Source organism: Penicillium canariense (assembly GCF_028826845.1).
Source record: "Penicillium canariense strain IBT 26290 chromosome Unknown utg000002l_segment0_segment0, whole genome shotgun sequence".
Lineage (NCBI taxonomy): Eukaryota > Fungi > Ascomycota > Eurotiomycetes > Eurotiales > Aspergillaceae > Penicillium > Penicillium canariense.
This window is the reverse complement of record NW_026622729.1, coordinates 1,375,642-1,400,920: the sequence shown is the minus strand read 5'-3', so window position 1 is coordinate 1,400,920 and position 25,279 is coordinate 1,375,642. Positions and strand designations below refer to the sequence as shown.

General features: G+C 53.1%; 8 protein-coding genes across 8 annotated transcripts; 4 read left to right on the top strand and 4 right to left on the bottom strand.

Moving 5' to 3' along the window:
• Positions 1 to 3,481: 3,481 nt before the first annotated feature.
• On the bottom strand, positions 3,482 to 4,195 carry N7482_003716 (uncharacterized protein; the record flags this gene model as incomplete). The annotated part of the gene is made up of 2 exons (XM_056685841.1): positions 3,482 to 3,897; positions 3,973 to 4,195. The coding sequence occupies 2 exons, from the start codon at positions 4,193 to 4,195 to the stop codon at positions 3,482 to 3,484; spliced, it is 639 nt and encodes a 212-aa protein (XP_056544583.1).
• An 860-nt stretch (positions 4,196 to 5,055) lies between these two features.
• N7482_003715 (uncharacterized protein) lies at positions 5,056 to 6,195 on the bottom strand (the record flags this gene model as incomplete). The annotated part of the gene is made up of 1 exon (XM_056685840.1): positions 5,056 to 6,195. The coding sequence occupies one exon, from the start codon at positions 6,193 to 6,195 to the stop codon at positions 5,056 to 5,058; it is 1,140 nt and encodes a 379-aa protein (XP_056544582.1).
• A 3,205-nt stretch (positions 6,196 to 9,400) lies between these two features.
• wetA (developmental regulatory protein WetA) lies at positions 9,401 to 10,896 on the top strand (the record flags this gene model as incomplete). Its single annotated transcript, XM_056685839.1, has 2 exons — positions 9,401 to 9,655; positions 9,682 to 10,896. The coding sequence occupies 2 exons, from the start codon at positions 9,401 to 9,403 to the stop codon at positions 10,894 to 10,896; spliced, it is 1,470 nt and encodes a 489-aa protein (XP_056544581.1).
• A 1,295-nt stretch (positions 10,897 to 12,191) lies between these two features.
• On the top strand, positions 12,192 to 15,169 carry N7482_003713 (argonaute/piwi family protein; the record flags this gene model as incomplete). Its single annotated transcript, XM_056685838.1, has 3 exons — positions 12,192 to 12,349; positions 12,403 to 13,436; positions 13,494 to 15,169. 3 exons carry the CDS (start codon positions 12,192 to 12,194, stop codon positions 15,167 to 15,169), a joined length of 2,868 nt encoding a protein of 955 aa, XP_056544580.1.
• A 949-nt stretch (positions 15,170 to 16,118) lies between these two features.
• Positions 16,119 to 16,863, bottom strand: N7482_003712 (uncharacterized protein; the record flags this gene model as incomplete). Its single annotated transcript, XM_056685837.1, has 3 exons — positions 16,119 to 16,498; positions 16,607 to 16,723; positions 16,797 to 16,863. 3 exons carry the CDS (start codon positions 16,861 to 16,863, stop codon positions 16,119 to 16,121), a joined length of 564 nt encoding a protein of 187 aa, XP_056544579.1.
• A 392-nt stretch (positions 16,864 to 17,255) lies between these two features.
• Positions 17,256 to 19,263, top strand: N7482_003711 (calponin homology domain protein; the record flags this gene model as incomplete). The annotated part of the gene is made up of 2 exons (XM_056685836.1): positions 17,256 to 17,422; positions 17,493 to 19,263. The coding sequence occupies 2 exons, from the start codon at positions 17,256 to 17,258 to the stop codon at positions 19,261 to 19,263; spliced, it is 1,938 nt and encodes a 645-aa protein (XP_056544578.1).
• An 800-nt stretch (positions 19,264 to 20,063) lies between these two features.
• Positions 20,064 to 22,523, top strand: N7482_003710 (ankyrin repeat domain-containing protein; the record flags this gene model as incomplete). Its single annotated transcript, XM_056685835.1, has 1 exon — positions 20,064 to 22,523. The coding sequence occupies one exon, from the start codon at positions 20,064 to 20,066 to the stop codon at positions 22,521 to 22,523; it is 2,460 nt and encodes an 819-aa protein (XP_056544577.1).
• A 316-nt stretch (positions 22,524 to 22,839) lies between these two features.
• Positions 22,840 to 24,665, bottom strand: N7482_003709 (uncharacterized protein; the record flags this gene model as incomplete). The annotated part of the gene is made up of 2 exons (XM_056685834.1): positions 22,840 to 24,482; positions 24,548 to 24,665. The coding sequence occupies 2 exons, from the start codon at positions 24,663 to 24,665 to the stop codon at positions 22,840 to 22,842; spliced, it is 1,761 nt and encodes a 586-aa protein (XP_056544576.1).
• Between the last annotated feature and the right edge of the window lie 614 nt (positions 24,666 to 25,279).

Sequence of the window (25,279 nt, the reverse complement as noted above, 5' to 3'; positions counted from 1 at the left end):
GGCAGGAATAGGGTCAGGATGGAGTAGCCTAATTATTCTAATTATTCCGGCGCAGCTCACTATGACCTTTCCCCCCGGTCGTGGTGAGTGGAGACTGGTTGATTCGGGGTCGACTACCGAAGAATAATTTATGGAGCTGGCCGAATGGCATACATAGTCCTCCGGGGGGGATCAGATCGGACAAAAAATAAATAAGAAAAAGAAGTGGATATCTTTTCGGTCCTGAGTACGGAGTATTTGATTTCACTATGCCCCGTACTGGACTCCGTACTGGACTCCGTACGGCAGAACAATGTCCTGATTTGGGAGTACTACAATGTGCGTGCTTTGACTTTGGAAACGGGGAGCGTGCACAGCCCGCACGAGGGGCCACTCTTCTTTTCCGCCACGACGTGGCTACGACCGCGTCTCTTCTCTCCACCTCCGGCCACTTCTGAGTACCCCCGAAGTACTCCGTAGGAGACATCGCAGGTCGTGACACCCTCTCACCTCCCATCGTACCTGCCTGAATACCTCCCTTCGCAACCATGGTCCACCCCTGAGGTGACGGGGCTGGACGGCCTATCGCGATGAAGAAACCAGGGGTCGCGGGTTGAATGAACCGATCGACAGGCCCCAAGAGTGCGCTATCCGGCTCTATCAGGGGCGATTGTCTGGATCGTCTGGGTCGTCTCGGTCGACGGGACTGGCACTGCCAATCGCCGTCTGCCGATGGCATTGGATCGGGGGCCCAGTGATAGTTAGTCTTTCACGCCTTGCCCGTTGAGGGCGCATTATTGGATTCTGGCTTTCTCCAGTCAGCTCATCGGCCGCTGGAACCGTACTGTGCGGAGTCCTTTCCACCCTGGCCCTTTCCCGTAGTTTCCTCCGTACATAGTTTACATAGTTTCTATGATTTCCATGATGGTCGGCTCGTTTCGTCCATACCTCCGGAGTAGGCTTCGATCGCAGTTCCATGCCTTCCACTCGGCCACTCCGCGGGGCGCAAACCCCCTGCTTTTATTAGCCTGGCAAGGTGGAGCCCACCACATCCGTGGTCTGGCTCATAGGTCGTAGGACTCCACCGGCACTGTACAATCTTCCGAGTACGCACACGTTCCTTCGGCCTCACCCCTCGTTCCATGGAACTTCCCCCGAGACGGGGAATCGCACGCCCCACGAGGCACCGATGCGCTCGATCAGAATCAGCGGCTTCGGGCCCCCAATGGCCCAATAAGGCGCATTCCTGAGATGAGCGACTCGATAGTCGACACCCGGCCAACGTGGTCTCGGGTCTTGCCCGATCTACCAGGTCCTCCCATGCCCGATTTTTCGTATATCGTCTCAGCCGGATATCATTCGCACCCCCCAAGATCGATGGATCGGATCCTGATCGCACCTCGCGCCTCGCGCCTCGCATCTCGCACTTGGCCTGTCCTTCCTCCCCGATCCCGTCCGGCCAAATGACGACGTGCAAGGTCTCCCCACGTCCTCACGTCCCCCGTCCTCGTGTGACGAATCCAGCATGGTACATGGACCCAGTCGAACCAATAGGACCGGTACCATGTACCGAGGAGTTTTGGTAAATCCAGCCCAGGAGATGTATTCTGACCTCCGTCGATCACAACGATCATCGTGTGGGACCCTCCAATCACAGCCACAGCCACCCTACCTGATGTCCACCGTGCGCGAACTGATGTGCGGGAGCACCCCATGGCAGAGAGAATGGCTCGGAGAATCCGTGGATTCCAGAAAATGCGACGCATCCTCGGTGGCTCGATGGAGGCTAACACTGGCGGTTGCGCTCGCAGTAGCGGCGCTCTACGAAGTACCATGTCATGATCAACTCAAGCTTACGCCCGGTGGAGTGACGAGGATCCTCAGCACAGCCAGACAATGCATCCCAATCACCCCATTATCCGTCCTTAAAATTGACTGGGATCATCCCTGATCATCCCTGGCATCTCAGCGAACCAGGTGCGCCAGACGGAGGACTATGTCGAGATGTGGAGCCCTCGCGGCGAAATCCAGTCTCAATGAGCGGTCAATCGCAGCCCCTGAGCATGAGGCAGATCCCGGAAATCCTTCCCGTGAATCATCCTAAACCACATGTGAGAAGCGTCGCATCGTCATGCTGCGGGCCTTCGCGTCCTGGAGATATATGACTTTATGACCGGCGTGATCGGCGGCCGGGTCTCCTTGTCCATCTCGCATGCCGCGTTCTCTCCGCAGCCGCGGAGGCAGCTCTCTCTTTTTGCTTACGCTCCGTGCTCTGTATACATGTAGCTCTGTTATGCCCCCCAGCCAACCTCTGTTGCTTTTTCCTGGCAAGGTTGAAGACTGGGAAATACAACGTATTGCATGACGCGTCCAGGGGAGTTTCTATGGACGGCTGTGCTGTGCTGGGCTTAAGGTAGTGCGATCAGCTCGCGATATATCATTTCCCATCTCCGGTTCACCATACTTCTACTGACTGCCTGTGCCCGCGATTGGTCTATCCAGGAAATTCCCCTGCACCCCAAAACGCATGCTTATCTTAAGCGTATAGGGCGCAGGAGGATGGGCGGCTATCACAGGCCGCTCGGGCTAGGAGAGGGGGAATTAATCTGGTGGTGCTGTATTCCGTAGTTAGCCATGAAATCAGCTCATCCCATGTCTATCTCATCTCATCTCGTCCTACCAGTGCCCCCAAGCCCCCCAGCTCGCCTGAACTACTCGACCCCGAAGCCAAGTTCTGTGTGACGCACCATCCACCGCAGGTTATCATAACCAAATATTCGTGCCACTCACTACGGCCATTGGCTATTCCCATCATGGACCCATTTTCTAGAGTGGGCGCTGATCGCTCGCTTGCCCCAGTTGAGTCGCCATAACCGGCAATTCCCGCCAGCCGCACGCGAGGAAATCAGGATGTCCACGGCCTCACCCCAGTGAAGGGCAATAGTGGGTGGACACGGTCCACTCCCGCACTCGGCGCTGTCAGAAACTGGACTTCTTCATGCCAATCCTTCCGGGTCTCCACACCGCGCGAAGCTAAGACGGCAGAGAGAGGAGGGGGGGGGGGGGGGGGGTTTGTGCAAAGGAAGCGCTAGTATATCGAACAGCGTGCAATGTTGTTCATGTGCGACTGGCGTATACATAAATCTTATGGCGAAGTATCATCCCATTGGTGATGAACACCGGATTGGCGGTAGGTGTGCATCCAAACTCTTTTTGAATAAGGTTCATACCACGAACACGATACATCCGGAATCGACTGCTCGCGCAGACGTTGATTTCAACAGCCTGTCCCCCTCACCGCATGGCATGAATGAGGGAAACTTGGATGTATCCGACTCCGCTGTGTACCGGTCTGTGCTTCTCTCGCCGTTAGGTGATCAGCACCGGCAAAACGGCGACTGGATACCTCCAGCCTCACGACCTGACTTGAGCCGCCGACCTGACTTGACCGCTTATCAGCGAGGAGCGTCACACAATGACCCTGTATGGGCGGTGCAGGGCGTTAGTAGTTCGTGATGCACCTGCGTTGCTCGTGCGTTCCTTTGAAGTACTTCGTACAGTCGAAATCCTTCCCGGGCGCGAGAGACCTGGAGATACCACTCGGTCGTCGATCTCCATGGCAATCCTCGCAGAACTCCACTAGCAGCCACATTTCAATCTCTTTACGAAGGACCAAGTCGTCCCTGTCCAGTGGAGAGACAGTGGATGACCACTCTACGCCCCGCGCAATGAGGTTGCCCGCAACATCTCCAACCCATCCAGCGGAGATACCGATATCAATCATTGCTGGGTACGGAGTACGCCACAAAAACATGGACAAAGCATCGGGCGCAAACCCACCTGAAACCTCATCAGCCATCAGCCCATCCCTGCCGCATGTGGAAGGAGCCTGGAAATTCTCCGACGCCTCAACGTCCGCTAACGTAGCGAGGTGGCCAGATTTAACCGTCGTCGCCAGCCGACCAGACGGAAGTGCTCATTCGCGGGGACTACTCGTCGCAGCCAAGAGGGCGGAGATGTCAGAGAGAGTGTCAGTGTCAGGGGTCGCGGGAGTTAGCTTCCGAGCCGTTCGGGAGGGAAGTGGGGTGAGACAGGTTTGGGGGATAGTTAGGATCAAGTCTGAAACACGCGGTCGTGCCTTTCTCTCTCTCCCGTTTCGGGAGCGAGCGAGGGGTGGGCGTGGGTGGTGGGATTCTAGACTGTGGCGGAGGGGCATTTGGCTCTTGTGTTTGGGATTGGGTTGGGTGAACTTTATTTGGCGAAGGGAAGGTGGGATCCGGCCTACACCGATGAGTAGGCAATGCAGCAGCATATCTCGACGTGGTGAGTATTTGATCTCTACTATCTTCTCATCGCCCTGGGCAATTCCACATCAGCACCCGAAGGACTCCAGAAAGACCGACCAGAAGGAATTTCGAAATGGTTCCTGAAGAGAGCTCACGAGGAGAAAGATGAATGAGACTGCTCCATTTATGGACCGTTAGCTTCAGACTCGAGTCGTGGCTAAATCCATATAAATCATTCACCACCGTGCTCGTATGACCATAAGCTCAAGGGGGTTAGGACATACTTCTTTCTGTCGTCCACCCCTCTTGGTAAGTATGCCCTGTGCAAGTCGATTGCACACCCGGTTGCGGACGTACGCTACAGGTGGACCAAATGGTAAGGTCTTGGAGTTACCGTTTAGGAACAGTTAGACCTTGTTGAGGCAAATGGCGCCCGAGATCCTTGTGGATGGACAGCAGGGGTAGGTGCCAGGACCAACGCGAGAGGCTGTCCTGTCCGTCCACTACTGGTTCCAAGAGCGGACGACGACACTAGGGGGGAAGCTACAGCTGAAGTGGTTGAAGTTTGCAAGATCTTGGAAGAAAAGATATCAAAAGCTAGCTAGACAAAATACAGGACGCATAGCCATGGCCCGCGTTGCTGTTGGGAACCCGAACGCTTTTCCATTTCCCGGTTGTTGTGAACCAGAGGATAATACCCTTTGCCGAAGGCGAACCCGAAATAAGGTGTTGTTCATAATCGTAACGTCGTAGCTTCTGTTTTATTTAAAGACCCGGAGCATTTGTGGATCTAATTGGATGCAGGAAGATCCTGAGTACCGAGGGCATGGACAATGCCGCCGGCAAAGAAGCTCATCTCATCCGGGCATACATCGACCCGGCCGTTGGCCAGACGGTCCAGGAGGAAGTGCTCGACCTTGCCCAGAAGGACTTGATGATGATTCTGAGCCCACTCGGGGGAGTTGGAGTCTGCTTGCTCGGCGGCGTCTTTCTGGCGAAGAACGACTAAGTCGTCCAATTCATCCACGGAGAGGAGGTTGCGGAAAACTCCGATGACATGGCTTTGGATCAAATCCAGATACATGCAAGGTGCATCGTCCGGATGCATGAACTCACATTCGTGGCCCAGTCTAATGTTGTCTGCCTGGGTGCGAATGTAGGTTTTGTATTTGGCGTCGGCTATTCCGTGAATACCGTTCATGTAGGCGACAAACAGCTGGCGATCGACATCGATCGCATCGCGAGTGAAGTCCTCAGGAGAGTTGGCACAATTGCGAACGAACTCTCGATGAGAGTGATCGCTGTCATCGTCGTCACTGACGTCGTCCTCTGAGAGGAACGAAGAGCTTGCAGAGCCAGATTGAAGTGCCAGCATCATCATCTCATGACATGTTATCTGAACGTCAGGGGTCTCATCGTCCTCAGAGAGCCCAGGGCTGCTGATATATTCGATCTTGGGAGCAAAACGAACAGAGGGCCCAAACTCGATGAATGTATCATCGAAAGTGTCAGTGCGGTCTTCCCGCGTCTCAGGGACATCCTGCGATGTCTCCTCCCAGATAGAAAAATCGGACATGTCGCCATCGTCGTCCTCATCTTCATCGTCCTCTGAGAGAGCATCGAAATCAAATTCAATATCGTCTGAGCCATAACCGGACTCAGATTCAGTATCGTTGACATCATCTTGAATGTCGGAGGTGACGTCGGAGGTGGAGTTCTTGAGGATCGACTTCAAGAGTGGGTGCAGATTGGTCTCGCGTTTGTCGATAAAGGTCTCGGTACTGGTCTGCAGCGGAGCAAGATTTTTGGATGAGACAGACACTTCATCAGAACCGTAGCAACTGTCTTGCGAGAAAGACACTTCCAGGTGCGCAAAAGTGGAGGAAAGTGAATCCCAAGACTCCCGGTGGGTGGCGGGGGTGGCGGCCATCTTGGGCATAGCAATGTTTTCGCGAATCTTTATAATACCACGAATATTCCTGACAGATTTCGAGCCTCGCTACGGCCCGGTACGTGGTGGATAGAGGCGTTGAGAAACTAGTGGAAAGTCGAGATAATAGAGTGGCGAGGATGGCCTCGAATACACGGAGAACGGTCCATGGTGAGGCACACGGTGATCGTGTGATCACTTAAGGAAACTGGACGGGGCATTCCCCAGCATGAATAGGCAGCGAATACATATTGTGCGCGTGTGGTGTTGGATCGTGGTAATTGCGGTCGGTCGAGGTCTTTCCTCTGCCCTGCGACTCTTCGGGTATTGTTCTGGAAGACTGCGCGCGAAGCAATTCAACGTGGGATTTCCGTCGCAGAGAAGACGAGTCGAAGACGAGAATCCACTCAAACTCAGTGTGGTGTCAGGGATGTGGTGACGGGGCAAGACGAGGAGGCAAAGGAGATCGTGGTATTTTGGCGAAGCAATGCAACCGGCACCGGAATGTCACAGGATTGTGGCGGGGCCTTCACGGCAGTGGGTGGATGAAGATTCACTCGCGAGAGGCCTGTTGGTCGTTGAGCGAGATTCCAAGGTGGAGGTGGATGGTCAGGAGACCAGGATGGTGAGGAGAAGTTGTGATGACCGAGGTGAGAGCCCACGTTCCGCGGGGTGCCTCCTCAGAAGGGTGTTGAGTCACCGGCAAATCCTCTTTCGGGGGCAGCGGCAACCGTCGGGAAGGCGAAGGATAACCAGGCAAGGCTGTTGAAGGAAGGCAGCCGACAGAACTGGGCTTAGGTAACAGTCGAGAGAGGGCGACAAAGTGCTCAAAACAAGCAAAGATGGAAAAATCAATGGAATTCTGTCAGCTGGTCTGTGGTGGTCGCCTCACGAGATCTCTCGTCATTCTGAGTCAGCCGCCGCTTCGCCGATCGATTGCTCTGGATCCGCGGTTCAAGTGCCGGCAACCTTAGCGGTGGATGGCGTACGAAACAGCAAGGGAAACCTCGGGAGGTCTCCAGCAATGCAAGGAGCTGTTCCGATGAAGATGCTGTGAAGTTGCTTTCCTATGATTTCCCAAAGAGGTCTTTCGAGGAGGTTTTCAGAGAGCTTCGGAGGAGTTCGAAACTCTTCGAGGACAACTCGTGGGAAAACGAGCAGAAGAAAGAGGAAAAGAGGTGCTAGCCGACTTATTTGACAGGTATCTTCAGGCGCTACTTGAACTAATGCACTGATCTGTCAAGCGGTTAGGCTGTACTTTGACGTGGTTGGCCCTGTCTACTGGGCAAGAGCTGTGCCCAAGGCCGGACCGAATGGCCATCTCCTGGGCCCAGCTTACAATGATCAGGAATTGCACAGTGCATGTAACGAATTGAAAGGCGCTAATGCCCACACTGGGCGCCTCATGCCAGCCCCAACCTGCGCTGCCTCCTGAAATGCCAGTGTTGCAGGGACGACCGCCGCGACTGATTCGACTCGAGAGCCCCAGTGCACTTTTTGTCGCATTGAGCTCCATAGAAGAAGACCAGAACCAAAGGCTCGGCAGGTTTCATTAACATGCATTCACGCGTTTTAAGTGAGAAATCAAATCATTTTTTCAGTCCTTTCACCGGCCTAGTCGGGCGTATACCAGCGCCGACGCATCAATGCGCACCTAATACCGGTCTCTCTTACAAGGAAGTGTTGACCCCCTTTAACCCATATCTCTGCGAATGGACACCCGCCCGAGGGCTTGGCTGTCCATGACCGGATTTGGCTTAACGGTGCCCTGAGAAACGAAGAATACCCAAGGAACTCACATATCCCCTGTCGCGATGCCCTGGGGAGGTCTTTGATTCGATGATCCCTGGCACAGTTCAAAGAAGGTTCCTTCCAGACGTGGCCCAAGGACTGATAGTCTGATGCATTCGATGGTTTCTCCAGGAATCTTCGGCTACGATTCTTTAAAAAGGGTGGATAATTATAGAATACAGGATCAATTCGAGAAGAGCCAACCGCAGGACAGACGGCCGACGATCCTCTGCAGATCGGGACTTTCTTCCTCGCATAGCCATACGCCGCATGGGAGCCTCAACGGCCTATCTGTCTCTCAAATTCCAAGGGACTTTTAGGTGCATTGTTGGAGCGGGCGTGACATTCCACCCAGCCTTCAAACATCCCCGACCCACATTCCAGCTTCACCTGCGCCCTGGCCTTCGGCCAAGTTACAACGGCGTCTCCACGAGAGTGTAGTACTGACTAATGATAGAACAGAAGAAAGAGAAGTGGGAGGAGAGCAGTCCAGCAGATACGGCAGATCCTACCGTACCCCAAAGTCAACCTGGATCGGGCGACTGATGATTAGAACACCACTGTGATGACGCATACACTGGAAAGAGGGGACGATGCCTGGTGACCAAGCCAGTGGAAGAGTGATGGTTCCTCCTGAACGGCTCGGCGGGCCTTCCGATCCAATGCTCAATGCTCCTCTATGCCACCACACGAGGGATGTCGATTTACACACCGAGTGTTGATTTGACATGCCTACTTCCTCGTTCCCCCCACTCCCGCCACAACGACTTATTCAAGTCCCCCGCTGCTTCTGGTTTAGTGAGGGAGGGTTGCATTCCCACGGGTGGCTATCCGAGCGGATACCCACCATGGGGGTGGGCACCGTTTGGAAGCTCCAACAGCCCGTCAGACTGCTGGGCTCTACGATTGGACTGTCATGCTCGGGGGGGACTTCTGCCATTCCTTCGAAGACCGGTGGAGCCGACAAACAGCCAACCGGGTCTTTCATAGCGCATTCCTGACACTTCTTGGCCGGCGTTTTGGAATGTATGCAGAAAGTCTGAGGCTGGAGTTGCCAGCGAACATTCAAATAGTCGCCTCCAGCTGTTTGTTTGCTTTGCTTTCTTTGCATACTCAGCAGTGTTTTTGTTGATTGACAAACAGTCAAACAGTCTTCTTTGCAGACCATATTGCACTCGTTTTGCATCCTTTGCACGTCTCTCGCTCCTCAGCCTACTCGGCAGATCCCCGCAGATCCCCGATCCTCCGCCAGCCCTAATCAGGACGAACCCCCCGCGGTTCATTGATTTTTTGGTCACCAATCACCGTCCGCTCTGCTGCTCACCTGCTGTGGCCGCAAACGGAAACACAAAGCAAGATGTTCGCCCAACCGTTCGATCATTCCTTCAATGACTTATTCAACCAATACGTCAATATGGATACCTCTGCCCCCGATGGCAAAGACCCCACGCTCTCTGGCGACCTTGGCCAGCTCTTCCCGCTGGACTCTCTATCGGACTGTGGCGATCTCTCCCCCACTATCTCCACTTCTAAACGCCATCGTCAATCACCGCAACCCTGGAGTAAAGACTGGTCCCTGCAGGACGACAGCTCTGCTGGCGATCAGTTCGCTTTTCAAGACACTATTCATCCCTCCGCCATCTCAGACCTCGGCCTGAACACCTTCGAAGTCTCTTCCCGTCCTACAGCTCATAGCGGACCCCCCGCGACTTCTCCCTCTACTCCCCCGCTACTCCTCGGCGCAAAGCGAACAAAAGTGCACTCATTACCCCCAAGTCTATTCGCCATCGTGATCCGCATGAGCGTCGTGCGCTGCTGCGCAAGCAAAGTTTCTCCCCCAGCTTGATGCGCTCGTCTATCCAGAAAGGCAGAATGGCGTACCCCGAGGCCTGGGCCCAGAGGATCCAGAACTTTAGCCTCACTGGCTCAGACGATCGCCTCCCATTGTCTCCCCCTCCCTCCGATGTTCTGATTCAGCATGAGAACATGTCCACCGACACATCCACCATGAACCACCACAGAGACTCGGTAGAGATGCCCCCTCAGTATGATGCTCGCCTCTTCCACCAGTCCCCCGCTGTTTCCATGCCATCTCCCTCTGCGGGCGCACTTGCCCGTCATCAACAACAATATATGGGTCACTCTGGCTCCTCGGCATTGACCAACTCGAGCCCTCCCTCCGCGGATGAAATCTTCTCTTCCTCGCACTCTTCAGATCCTCATTCTCTTTCATCATGGCAATCAGACAGCTTAGCCACCTCTCTCTCCTTCACCCCCGATCTCCAGAGCCACGATGCACAATGGTGGTCTCCCATGGCCTCTCGAGTCGCGCAACAGCAGCAGACCAACTACCAGACCATGGTCACATCACCTGCGCCCCAGCGCTCCATGCAAAGCGTCGGGAGCCAAAATGACTTGATGCAAGGAGGGCTGATGATCCAGCTGGATCCCTCCTTCGAAATGTCCGGCGACTCCTCCATGCTCCCCATGAACAACCAAAAATTCATGACTCCCTTCACCGCTCCTCAAGTCCACAGCACCTCCCGCTCCCCATCACTATCTCCCAAGTCCGGCTCCTCACATAAGGATACACGCAATGGTGTCAAGGGGAATAATATCCGCAAGCACAGCCGCAAGCTCTCGGGTCAAAGCATGAATGGCCCGAGGCCTGCAAAGAGCTCCACCAGCCCCCGCGGAGCAAACAAGTCTGTCAGCGTGTCCTTCGTCAACTTCACCGCCCATGACAGCAAGAAGATTCTCACTGGTGTGGCTCCTTCCGGTAGCTCCAAGACGAAGGCTCGTCGGGAGCAAGAGGCGAAAGACCGACGCCGCAAGTTGAGTGAGGCTGCTCTTCGCGCCGTTCGCAATGCCGGCGGTGACGTGGAGGCTTTAGAAGCCGTACTATGTTAAAGCACAAACATTCTTGAGTTTTTCTTTGATTGCCTTGACATCTTTGTTCGTTATAGCCGGTGTTTTGGGATTTTTACATCATTGGGAATATCTGCTCCAACGGTAGTTCTGGTGTTTGGGTTGTCTTTTTCTTGTCTTTCCAGCTTTGGTTTTCGGGTTATACTCCAAAATGTTAGATGTATTCTATATAATGTTTAGACATATTTGTCGATGTCTAATATCAACCAAAAATTTTGAACATCAAACATTATTCCAGACTTTCACATACGTAATCTGTTTGATGATCTGCAGCCTACAGCAAATTTGACCGGATACATCTTTTTGGTAAGCTCGAGACATCTATTTTCATTCTCTCAATATACTTCCAGTTCCTGGTACCTTTTCCCCTTGGCAGATCAATTTTCTAATAGCTCGTATCACCATCTCTAACTATTTCCATTTCTTTTTGTTCATCCTCATTCTCATCTATCCGCTTGACACACACATACCTACATTCTGCGCGGCTGTCTTGAGCCTTATCAAGGTGAGTCGACTGGCAATTTTGACTCTGAAACTTGTATATATCACCCTCTGCCATATGATCACCATCTCATTATTCCCATCTCACTTTCTCTTTCGTTACCACCTGTGCGCACAACCCACTCGTCTCATTCTCAACGGATATTACGCCGTTCGTTTCCCCCATTTCGCGGTCAATACGTCTCCATTTTCCATAGCTTCTCCTGCTCATTTCCTCCATCGTGTGCTGCATGCGCTATCTCCCTCAACCGTTAACTTCACACTTCTCTCCCTTCTCTCCCTCATATCATCCCTAACTCGGTCAACTGGGTTCGCCTCTGCTCCTCACACTTCATCAATCCCTCATCATTGTGTTGTCCTAATCACCATCCATTTCCAATTTTTTGCTCTTGCATCAACAAGACTGCCATCCCCCTCCTGTCTCCTCGGTGACTTGGTTCGTCTTTTCATCACTATCTCGAGCTTCAATTACTGATATGTTAACAGACAAAAAGATTTCGATTCCTTTACATTCTTTCACGCCGATTCCGATCCGTCCTTTCTATTTTCCCGCTCATCCCGATCACCTTTCCTCGGTGCCCTCCCTCCTCCAGGATTTCACACTGGGCCACACAGAACCCAGACTTGTGATAAAATCCCTCTCTCGCCATTCACCCATACTCCATTAACGCTCCTCTGCCATTTACTCTTCTCCTGCCATCTACTTCTCCTCCTACTCGCTATCTTCCAATTTCACACATCCTCCCTCCCACCAGACACAAATCCATTGACACACAATGTCTGGTTCCTACCGAGGCAGTTCCAGAGGTGATCTGCCCTACCGAGGCGGTCGTCCTGGCGTTGGTGACGGCGGTGGTCGCGGTGGTCGCGGTGGCCCCCGCGGTGGTTATCAAGGCGGTAGTCGTCCACCCGGCGGTGGTTCCGGGGGTTCAGGGTAAGTATATCACGCCTTATTTACTTTCACAACATACTTACATCTTAGTACAGCACCATGCTGGAAGGAGTTGCGCAAGTCGCATCACAGGTCCATAAGTTTGAGGACCAGTGTATTCAGTCTAGCCAAGGAGCTCGTGCCTCGAAAGGCCAATTGGCTCTCCGTCCCGGCTATGGTACCAAAGGACGCGCTATTGTTCTTCGCGCCAACTTCTTTGAGATGGAGTTCAAGCCTAGTGTCAAGTTCTACTCCTACAGAGTCAAGATTAGCCCGGAGCCTAACCCTAAGAGGCATCTCAAGGAGATCTTTGCGAATATCCTCGCTACCCCGAACATTGCTGCAATTGGTGCTGCCACCGACGGGTCTACTGAGCTTGTGACCCTGGGGGAGATTGGAAACATATCTCCGCTGACGGTGAAGGTCGACATGAATGGGGAGGGGTTCAAAGAGTACTCGGTCCACCTAGACTCCTACGGTGTCATTGACCATCAAAAGGTCGTCACAGGCCTCCGCGATGCGGCCTTGAAAGAACTCATCGATAGAGAAGCCATTGTTGTGCGAGCACTGAACATTCTCATGGGCGGTCATCCCAGCAAAGACCCCGGTACTGTCACTATCGGTAAAGGTGGCAATAAGTTTTTCTGGGTCGACGATCGTCAACAGTCAGCAGATCTCCAAGGTGGTCTAGAGTGTCTTCGTGGTTTCTTTGCGAGTGTGCGTCTCTCCGCTGGTCGTGTCCTTCTCAACTTGAATGTCACCCACACTGCATTCTACACTCCCGGGCCGTTGAGCCGCTTGACCGAAGCGTTTGAGAAAACCTTTGGAGAAGACCGCGTTCTCTTCAACAGATACGTCCGATTCCTCCGAGTTGAACTCACCCACCTCAATAATGGTACTAAAAAGGGAAAGAGTCCTCGCGTCAAAACTATCTTCGGCCTTGCGTCACCTCGTGATGGACGGAAGGATGCGCATCCTCCTAGAGTACCTCGCCTTGGTTCTTGTGCAGACAATGTCCAATTTTGGATGGAGGAGCGCGACAAGCCCGGAGAAGGAGCATACATAAGCGTCACCGACTATTTCAAGAAGGGTACGTATAGTTCTGCCCCGTCCACTGATGAATAGTTCTGCTAATACAACTGTATAGCACATAAGATAAGTCTGAGGTACGGCAACAAACCAGTGATGAACGTCGGTAACATGGAGAGGCCTTCATACCTCCCTATGGATGTGTGCGTCATCCCGGCTGGTCAGGTCTTTCGCGGTGAATTGGGTACCGTTCAGCGTCAGAACATCATCGCGTTCAGTTGCCGAAGACCTCCACAGAACTATGACTCGATTCTCGAGGACGGCCGTGAAATTATTGGTGCTAAAGGTGGTCAAATAAAGAACCTTGGGCTTAACCTCCGCCCTGAGATGGTTGCTGTGCCTGCGCGAATTCTCCAAGCTCCCAATTTGAAGTATGGAGCTTCGACTTTACAACCAAAAAACGGTTCCTGGAACCTGCGAGACCACAAATTTTGCGCCGGCTCTTCTATCGGGCGGTGGGCTGGTGTTGTGCTAACGCGAGGCTATCCTCCTCGGAACGATCCTACGAAGGCATTTCAGCAGTTCCATAACAATATGAAGGGGCTGGGTCTTAAAATATCTCCTCCTCTCCTTCCACTTTTGTTCATTGATCTGCACAAAGACGACGCTTCCAAACAGATTGGCCAGATTAATGACATGTTCACGAAGCTTCGCAACAACAAGGTCGACTTGGCAGTCATCCTGTTGCCCCCTGGCGCGGACCGTATATTCGATCATATCAAATGGGTCGGAGACACCAAGGTTGGCATGTTGACTCACTGCTGCCTCCTGGACAAGTTCACGAAGGAAACTGGAAATATGGATCAGTACTATGCCAATAACTCCATGAAGGTCAATTTGAGGATGGGGGGTATCAATCAGATGGTTGAGATGCCTGTATCCGCTCCATTAATTGCTGCCGGAAAGACCATGGTTGTTGGCCTCGACGTGACTCACCCTTCTCCTACTGATCCGGATACTTCCCCCAGCATTGCATCTATCGTTGCGAGTGTGGATAGTCGACTGGGTCAGTGGCCAGGCCAGGTCCAAATCCAGCAGCGCAAACAGGAATCTGTTCAGTACCTGAAGATGATGCTGCTGGCTCGGCTTCACCGTTGGGAGAAAGAGAATAAAGTACTACCCCAGAATATCCTGATCTACCGTGATGGCGTCAGTGAAGGCCAGTACAACATGGTCTTGACCGAGGAACTGAGGCTGGTCAAGGATGCTATCCAGGCGATCTACAAGGGGCCCATGCCAAACGTGACTATCTTGGTCGGTGGGAAACGTCATAATGCTCGCTTCTACCCAACAAGTGCGAAAGAACAGGATCGGACCTCAAACTGCAACCCTGGAACTGTGATCGATCGCGGCGTCACCCGCCCTATCTACTGGGACTTCTATTTGCAGGCACAGTCCGCGATCCAGGGCACAGCGCGCCCGGCTCATTACGTTGTGATTCACGATGAGATTTTCACCAATCCATCGTTACGCAAGGAAATCGGATCCAACCCCGTGGATGCTGTTCAAGAGCTGACCCACAACATTTGCTACATGATGGGCCGCTGCACTCGCTCCATTAGCTACAGCACTCCCGCTTTCCTGGCTGACCGGTTCGCTGACCGCGCTCGCAAATACGTTCGTGCTTACTTCTATGAACATCTTACTGTCATGAAGAACATGGACCCTCCGGCGCCCAATGACGATTGCACCACCTTGGCGGACGCTGTTTCAGAGAGCATGGTGTACATTTGAAGAATGCGTCCCATTGAAGTTCAACCTTGAGCTTACCCTTGAATTTACTTTTCTAAATTTCGGAATATCTGGCATTTTCGAGCTTTGCCATCTGTTTGTGCCTTGCTCAATTGTCTTGTTCTATTCATGCTTCCGTCTTGCGGAAGTTGATGCGTTTCAAATTGCATCATTGATATCAGAATGTCGACGTTCAAGGATCCATTGACTGATTTACCACAGACAAAACAATAAAAAGGGGAGTGATACATTTCGAAGAGGACATTGCAAAACTCGAAGATCATATGGAAAAAGCGGAAAATGGCTGAAAAAAAGAGCGTATCATTCCAACAGACACTTACTTGCATGTTAGTTTGTCTGCTGCTTTCGTGAGCTTGACCTTTCGAGTGCTTTTCTACTACAAAAATACACAAAAAAAGGCCTTAGTGCCACCCCAAAAATCACGTCATGCCACTTCGTAATCATTGAATATGCAACTAAAATAGTAGAATGGAGCTATAGATACGGGTCCGTCAAGAAGCCCGAGTAATTATTGGGTCTTATTTATCGACTTGGAAAAATAGAGGACATAGCCAGTGTATGAGACATGAAAGAAAATAAGATAATGTACAGGGGTCAGGACATAGGTTGCCTGTATTACAACCCGACAAAGGCGATTTGCGAGTTGATAAGTGGTCGTAACGGTGGCATGTGAAGGCACATACAACCCCCAACAATTTAAATGACTATACACGGTTCGCAGCAAGCCTTCGAATGAAAGACCCTCAACTTGTCGTTTCCAAAGACCGGATATCAGAGTAGCAAGATGATCAGTGACTTGATATCTCTCTGACAAACCTCAAATAGATTCACTGAGACTCTTTGGAAGTATCCTCATAAAGCCACTTATCTCCTCAGCCAATATTAAACTTGTATGCCCATTGGTTCATTTTTTAACCTCTGGCACCAACTTTCACCTCTTCGATGAAGGAGTCCAGGAGTCGGGCTGCCAGCTGTCTCCCGGGTTACCGGTGTTGGCCTTAGCCCATGGATCTTCTTCTTTCGTGGTCTTCGACTCCGCGGAGGCGGGCTGGGGTTGTGGGGTCGGGCGAGCGAATGGCGAGGCGTTTTGGGGAGGTTCGGTGGTCGTGTTTATAGAAGAATCGCTGGTTTCTTTAGGCGGGGGTGGCTGTTCTGTCTTGGGTTTATCCAGGAAGGATGGTTTGCTGGCCCAGCGTTCATCGGCGAGTCGAGCGAGCTGCTTGATCTGCGCCTGGCGGATCAAATCTTGCTGCTGCTCTTCAATGCTCGGCGGGTGTTCGCGGACATATCGGAGCCATTGATGCCATTGCGCTGTCCATCCAGCAAGAGTCAGCCATATATCCTCAGGCGATCGCAGGGAGACCTGTGCGCGATCATTGCCAGCCAAGCACGGATATCCCCGCATGAGACAAAACTAACGTGTGACCTGGACATCTCCATAGTGTGTTTTAGGGTCGAATTTCACGATGCGTCTGAATCGGTTGGCATTTGCCACGTCTTTGAACTCCCAGAAGGTGTTTCCGGCGAGATCCTGGCCTGAGAGAGTAATGGTCAGCAAGTTCGCGACGTTTGGGAAAGGCGCACAAAGCACCACGGACAGACAACGAACCGACAAGAATAGACCGCCGCCAGGGTAGCCGGAGGCTCTTCCATTTGAACCAGAGACTGTTCACCATGGTGTTGTTGAGACGCAAAGGGAGGCAAGGAGGAGGCGCGGAGAAAAAGTGGCCCGCGGCAAAAGAACCACACCGTCAGGAACGTCATCGGCGGATCCGAAATAAACAGCCCCAGGCATTCCATTCCACTTCCTTTCCCCCCCCAAACTCTCTTGTCTCTCCCTTATAAGTATCCTCCGGAGTGTTTTCTGATTTTGAGTTCTGACCTCCTGTGCGGCTCTTTGAACTGCCTCGCAGTGCATCACTCTCACCTGCTACCCAACCTAACTTCCCACCGTTGGGGCTGATTAGGCACACCCGCGCAAAGGGATACACAGGCAGACAGCGACAACGCCTGTTCAGTCATTCGACACAACGCTATCCGACCACAGACCGATGATTCAAAATTGACCATGGCTTCCGTCACTTCACTGGACAAAGACCTGCGCAACATGCGGCTGTCCCGCTATACCCCGCAGGCAGCCGCGGAAGTGCGCGACTGGATCGAGGAGGTTCTACGGGAGAAACTCCCGTCCGGCGATCTGCTAGATGGGTTGAGAGACGGTGTGGCTCTGTGCAAGTGAGTTGTAATTGCAATTTTTCCATGCTCTAGTTGCCTGGAATTGGAGCCCTGACTGGTTTTGTACAAGGCTGGTCAATTTGGCCGTGCCACCAGGCGTGAAATATAAGCAGTCGACGATGCCATTCGTACAGATGGAGAACATCTCGCATTTCCTTCGCGCATGCCAACTGGCACCTCTGAATCTTCCTCCTCACGACGTTTTCCTTACGGTGGATCTGTACGAATCCAAGGACCCAGCGCAAGTCCTCCAGTGTATAGCAGCATTCAGCCGACGAGCAAATGCTCTCGAGCCCGGCAAGTTCCCTCGTCCAGTTGGTCCACAGAGCAAGCGCGCAGTGGTGAGTCCGAATGCAACCGGTTCGTCGGGCACTGGCTCCTTTACTAGAAATGGTCGGGCTTCGAGCAACGCCAGCGATGCCAACCCCCGTTCCGGGAGCCCCACAAAGCCATCAGGGTCATATAGCTCATGGAGCAAAAGAGGAGATGAGGGAGCGACCTCGCCGGCTTGGAACATCCACCAATATGGCTACATGGGTGGAGCTAGTCAGGGCAATCAAGGCATTGCATTCGGTGCTCGGCGACAGATCACCACTCCAGGCCCAGCTGTGCCTAGTATGGCAGAGAAAGTGAAACGTAGACGTGAGGAGGAAGACAGGATTCGCCAGGAGAACGCGGATAGAGAGGAAGCCGCACGGATCCGTCAGCAAGAGCAAGAGGAAGCAGAGGCCCGGGCCAAGGCCGAGGAGGAACGTCGGTGGGAAGAGGAGACCGCTCGCTTGAGGGAAAAGGAACGCCAGGAGATGGAAGCTGAAAAGAAGCAATGGGAAGCGGAGAAGCGCCAGTGGGAGGAGGAGGAGCAGCGCCGCGTTGCAGAAGAGACACAAGTCGAAGAACGTTTGGAGCAAGAGCGACAGCGTCGACGGGGCGCCAACGATGCCCGTCTCAATGGCCAATTCCTCAGTCAGTACCAGGCCGACCAGTCTCCTCGCAACGTCAGTGCCAGCAGCGGGGCTGGCTTACCCCAGGAGACCCAAGAAAGCCGCCGCATCAAGGAGCTTGAGCGCGAGTTGGAATTGGCCAAAGAGCGAGAGCACCAGTATCAGAGCGAGCGGCAGAGTGTTCAGACTCCGAGTGGCGATGAGACTCAGTCTCGCAGCCGCAGCCGTCAACGTCCTATACCCGTGCCTCCCAAGCCCAGCTACGATCTCACCTCTCTTGAACAGGAACGCCGGATGCTTCGCGGAGAGTGGCAGAAACACCAGGACATGCCAGCAGCCTCCGAGGAAGCCGAGGCAGCGGAAGAGCAGGCGCGCCCTCCACCTCCTCGTCCGCTACCAGAGCCTGTCCCCTCTTCGAAGCCCGTAGTCCCACCTCGCGACCTTCCTCCAGCTCCACGTCCCTTGCCGGACCCGGTGGCTTACTCTGCAAACCATGGCCGTGAGAGCCGCGTCGACCGCTTCCTCTCATCCAACACACCACCGCAGGCCCCTGCCCCATCTACACACCGACCGCAAGACTACAGCACCACCTCCGAAGTCGACGCCGAAAATAGCCGCCGTATTGCCTCTCAGCAGAAGACTCGCGCTGGTGGATGGGCATCCAAATCACTCCTGGAGCGGGAGATGGAGCGGGAACGGGAACGCCAGCGCGAGTGGGAAGAGAACCAGAAACAAACCGAAAGTGCCGCGCGTGATGCCTCCATGGGCTCGGGGCCAGGCCAGAGCTGGGATGTTCACCAATATGGCTACATGGGTGGCGACAACCAGAACCGCGGCGGAACAGGCCTGGGCGTTGGAGGCGCCAGGCGCCAGATCATTGGCCCTCGTCCTCCGCCCTAAACAGTCATTTTCTTCCTCCCTATTCAACCTAGGAGTTTCTTGTTCTATCCCTGCTGTTTATTATTCCATTTTTTTTCTATTATTCAGGCTGCAGGACCTTGTTTGATTTTGCGTCGGCGACTTGGTGGATTGGTGGATTCTTTCCTTCCGGCAAGGTTTCTCTCTGGAAGCCGCACCATTCTATGCTTATGTCTCTCTTGTTTCTGTTGGTCACCACGGATGCAATTTCTTATGTAGATAGCGCAAGGTATACATGAACCCCGGTCATTGCGGAACTGTGCCTTGTACTCCGTATACTCCTCCCCATTACCTACGGCAGTACTCTCAATGGCCTCTGGGGCTAGAGATTGCCAGGAAATGTATGAAGACGATCGAAACACAGAAATCAACCACCGCAAACACACTCTCCCCCATAGATCAAGTATCCCGAGTGAATAGAGCCAAGATTTTTGCCTTTCCATGAATTGCAGCGCTATCTAATCCCGTCTGGCCGCTGCTGTTTTTCGAGAAAGCTGTTAAACTTTGGTGGCTAACAAAGGTGCAGCCACTCCTCAATTGGATGCTTATTTTCAGCCTCACGCCATGAATTCTGCCGCCTGACCGACCATGGAGGGGGCCTGTGCTCAGCCTCGCGAAGGAAACATTAAGAACTCATATCCCGTCAGTTTACCTTCAGGCAGTTTTTGATATCTTTGAGGATTTTTGAGTTTTTGACCTTGGACAAAATGGGCGAGATCCAATAGATCTGCGACATTGCCATGCTACCACTTAGAACCGCACCGATCCCGGGCCCCTGAGCAATGCCCGACACCAGACGGCAGGATGCTATGAGCAAGCTCTCATCAGGCTACGACCATGATGATAATCACCACGGTTCAATGTCCGATAGAACAGGCAGCTGGTTTTTCGAGGATGCACGTGTGAAGCGCTGGCGCGACACCAACCAATCTAGCATTCTATGGTTAACAAGCAGCCCTGGGCAAGGAAAGTCCGTGCTCGCAAAGGCACTCGCAACGCAGGCCGGAGATTGGTGGGGAAAAGGACACTTGGCCCCTGAAACACATACGACTGTTACTTACTACTTCTTCCGTGACGGACATGCGCGGCGGATGACGGCTGCCAGTGCGGTCTGCGCTCAGCTACATCATCTCTTTGGGAAGTCGCCGTATCCTGCCTTTATCGAGCAAACCTGGGCCCAACTACCCACAGGACGGGAGGCTGGAAACTTGTTGAAAGAGCCATTGTCGGACTTTGACAAAGTATGGCCTCATTTTGTACGGTGTGCCCGCGATGCGCGTGCTGGGCACTTTGTATGTGTTCTGGATGCCGTGGATGAATGTGAGTCCAGTGAGAGGACGCAACTTCTGCGAGCTATCGCCCAGTTCTACTCGGAAGATACAGGTCTAGTGCCAGGCCCGGCGTCGATCGTGAAGCTTTTGGTGACCAGCTGCTCGTTAGAGGGTGGCTTAAAGCGGGACTTTGAGGAGCTTCGAGATGCAGCTGGTGCCGGAGTGACCACTTTGATTGGCATTGATGAGCTGAATCATCGAATCCAGTTGGATATGGAGCCTACTATCAACGGTGTTCTCGACCATCTTCAGGGCGAGCAGCAGCAGCGGGCCAGACATATCCTACGGGGAAATGAAACGAAGAGTTGGCTGTGGCTGCGAGTGGCCACTAGCCTGATTCTTAATACGCTCAAAGCAGAGACAGATGGGTCTTCACCCTTTGCGAGCGTGGACACTCTGCTAGGAGACTTTCCAACGGACGTGGACGGTGTCTATCAAAAAGCATTGGACATGACGACTGCCAAATGGGGTGCTCCACTGGTCGACCGAATGCTTCATGTTCTCCTGGCCGTACAGCGACCGCTATCAAGCCGAGAGCTACTTTCGGCGATTGAGTTTTCAGATGCCGATCCTGTCGCTGCTATATCCACTCCGCATCGGCGCTTTTATGGGGAGTTGGCTAGACGGCACCCTGAGCAGAATGACCTTCTCATGGGTATTCTGGATGGCGTTTTGTTAAGGAATCAACAAACGGTCACTATTATTCACAAATCAGCGAGGGATTTCCTGCTGAGGAGGAATGAGACTCCATCACCAGCGCTGCCCAACGCATCATCCTCTTGGAGAGGTCGTGTTGACATGGCGTTGGGACATGAAATGCTTACGCGAGCATGTCTCTTCTTCCTACTAACCCTCAAGATGAAATCATATGTGCATTACAATGAGCACAAATACAAAAAGCCAAAAGTACAGAGGAATATGCGACGTGAGGAGCGCAGGGCCCCGTTTCTACGATATGCTGCGCAATACTGGCCCATTCACTACAATTCACAACCCAAGTCCGCCGCAGAAGCAGCCCTGGATCCAGTTCGGGTGTTGTGCACTGGCGATGGCCCGGAACGAAACAACTGGATGTATCTATACAGCGGGTATGGAGGATGGTGGTGGTCTGATATCGACGTTGCGGCCCATCTCGGCATCGTCCCTCTGGTCAGAGAGATACTGGACAAGCTGCGAGGAGCCGATGGCGCGGAAGACCCTGCCAGGGACCCCGACAGCTGGCATAACTGGCCACGGAGAGGCCTCTGCCCGTTGTACAAAGCTGTGGGGCGCGGGGACATCAGAGCCACGCGAATTCTATTCGATCATGGCTTCATTCTGAGGCCAGGCTGTGAATGTGATCGGTCGTTGACGACCGCGGCTGGGAACGGAAATACGCAGCTGGTCAGATTACTCTTGAATCGAGGAGCAAGCATCAGCTGGGAGAGCGAGTTTGGTGGCACGGCCCTGGCAGACGCATGCCATCATGGCCACGCAGACGTGGTGAAGCTCCTCCTAGATCGGGGGGCCAATGTCAACACGGGATTTAGCAATATTGGCCTTGCCTCGCGGAACCCGCTAGAAGCAGCGGCCTACGGGGGATATCTGTGGATCGTGCGGGTGCTGCTGGACCGCGGCATCGACGCCCAGTCCTCGGGAATCAAGGCACTCTGGGAAGCAGCGGGTGAAGGCCACAAGGAGGTTGTCCGTCTTCTGTTAGCGAAGGGCGTGGCTCCCAACGTCTCATGTAACTCTCTGTCGGGCAGTGCGCTGTGCCGGGCTGTGCGCTACGGACATCGGGAGATTGTACAAGCGCTACTCGACCACGGGGCACAAGTCTTGGAGAATGAGATGAAGGAGGCGTTCTCAAAAGGAAACGATGATATTGTGGAGTTGCTGATGGATCCGTACATTTCTTTGCTGCTCTCCTGAGGCGTGTTGGAGTGATTGGATATCATCCCGAGAAGGTGGAGAGACGGCCGTCTATATTCAATACAGATTTCGAAAGACCTCGGGATGGGTTCTGCGCCCACATGAATCCAGATGGATCTCTACTCACCCAATAACTCCGCCTTGATATGCACGGTCCAACGACCTTTTCTAAGGGAACTAAGTCCTTGCTCGGAGGGGTTGGGACATGATGTAGAAATAGTAATTCTAGTAATTCTAGTAATACCCGAATATGGATCGTGACGGTCATTGCTATCGTAATTATCGTGACTCCAGCGAGTCCCATCCCTCACACCTTCTAACCGTCCTGGACCTCGAGAAGATCAACCAGGAACATCAATCTCTGCCCGCTTTCCTCTAGCCAGCACCATTCAAGCGACTTCTTCTTCCGGCTAGCTTGGCTGCGGTATGACTCCTTATCCTCCCGACGGCGAATCCCAGCTTTGACGGCGGATTTCAGGGAGGGCGTGAGTTTGAGCATATTCTGGCCCGCCAACAGAGTGACTAGTGATTCAAGAAGAATAGAGAATTTGGCATCGTCGACCACACTGGCCGTAGCGGCTGCGTATGGGAGAAAGCATTGTTCCAGCTTGGCATCGGTGAGGTAATTATCGTGCGATGTCCGTGCAGAGCTTTCAATCATGTTGAACAGCAGAAACTCGCAGAGAGTGGATTGCGATTCATCGTCAAGTTCCGGAGCCACAAATGGATTGACAAAGACTTGGAAGATCGGCAGGGGCATGTGGCGGATCTGCTCCACGAAGAAGTGGTAGAGTTCACCCAGCTTGATAAAGTCCTTGGGCAGATAATCGGAGACTCTCGATAAAATGCCGAGGAACTTCTTACGCAGTCCAAGAGAGTCAAGGCCGCCCATGTGAGAGACACCACCACTATTGTGAGCGAGGGCGGTTCGACATGCATCGAAAGCTTCGGGAGCGGGCTCTGCGCCACTTGGATCGGACGCGTTCCTGGTGCCTCGCCGAGTGCGCTTCGAGCGCCTCCCCTTCGACACATCACCCAGGGGCGTGGGGGCGCGGGACTGTGGCTTGCTCTGACCAGAGACAGAGGCATCCTCATCGCTATCATCGGTCAAGTAGTCACCGTATTCTTCCTTGTCGATATTGACTTCGCGCTCTCTCTTCTTCGCCTTTGCTCCGTGTTTATGCGCCGAGAGAGATGCAAGCTCCTTATCAAACACTTCTCGAAACTCATTCACCGAGGCGGTACTGCCGTCCGCAAAGATGGCCCTTACGATCCGGCGAGTATTTCTGTGCCCCACGCCGGCGGAGATATACTGAAAGATCAAACTCTCCCGAAAGACGCCTAGGTCATCTTCCAGGGGTTGTCTTCCTCGGCCCCTTCTTTTGCCGTTTCCCTCTGGTATACCATCTTGGGGATTGTCTTTTTTCTGTGCTTGCGTCGCCTCGTACGTCTGCTCTCGCTGTGTCCAGTCGTCTATAAGTATGTCACACATGAAATGCAGCCAGATCTGCCAGCGGTCCCATCGTTCCGGATGCAGTACGGAGCAATTGAACGCCCAGCCTACAGCATGCCAGAAGTCCTCCGCACGAGACCACAACGAGTCTCCCTTGCCCAGCTCGAGGTTCAGCAGCCGGGTCTCGTCGTGACGTAATTCACTGGTCGGATCATGCTCCTCGTGGCATCGCCTTCCTGATCGCGAGAGTTTAGACTGCGTAAAACTGAAGGCAAGGTTGAGCTTTGCCTCCATGGGGTTGACTTGGGCGCTATAGAGTCGCAGGAGTCGCAGGGCAACATCTGGCGCATCTTTTTCTTCGGTGGACTTGGCGCGCGTCGTCGTCGACGGATGGACCAAAAAAGTCGCTGCAAGGGCAAGATGCTGCGGCAAGGGCACTAGGACATTGTTGGAGGCATAGGTTCCTGACGCAAGGGTGCTAAATAAAAGCTCTAACGCGCGTGTATCTGATAATTGCGTGTTAGCCGCATGGAGTTCTCCGCAGGATGGGGGACGAGGAAAGCGGACGGACAGAGTTTTTCCTCAAAGAAAATGCCAGTATGCTGAAGCAACTCGAAAGGCAACGGCTTGGGCGTCCGATGCGAGAAGTCGCCCGGGGGAGCCATGGCCTCGGCGTGTTGCAACGACATCGCCGCCGCTGGCCGCGTCTTCTGGACCTGGTGCTTATCGATAAAGGATTACGTAAGTTGGGCAATCACGCAGGCAGTAGTTCGATGTGATGTGTATGGTAGGATGATTGAGAGGACATGTAAGAAAGGAAAGGTGGGAAGAAGTTGGTTGAAGTTGAAGCTCTTATTTCCAACTGTTGCTGGCTGGTAGCAATCAGCTTGTCTTTGAGTGATATTTGTGCTTGAAGTTGTTCGCGTGCCTCTTGCCGTGATTTAGTTTAGGACGATCAACGCCCTTGCCCTTGAATCTATGTTTTTTTTCAACTTTAAGAAGCTCTTATTCTTGAGAATGGGTCATCATTGATGGCCTTCTATAATGGCTGTTGGAGTACTACCCAGGCAGTGCAATCCAATGCATGCTCTGATACTACTGGTCCTGATGTATATTGTTACGAGGTCATAGCATGTTGCAATTTCAGATCCACCAAACAGCCACAGAGAGATGTTCCTACTAGGGATGTACCTCACTGTCATGCTTTCCCCCACCCCCACCAAAAAAGCAGAAGGAGCAGAAGAATAGAAAACTTTTGCGTAGATGGCTCCCTCCCCACGATAGAGATTCATCCCTTGTGGTA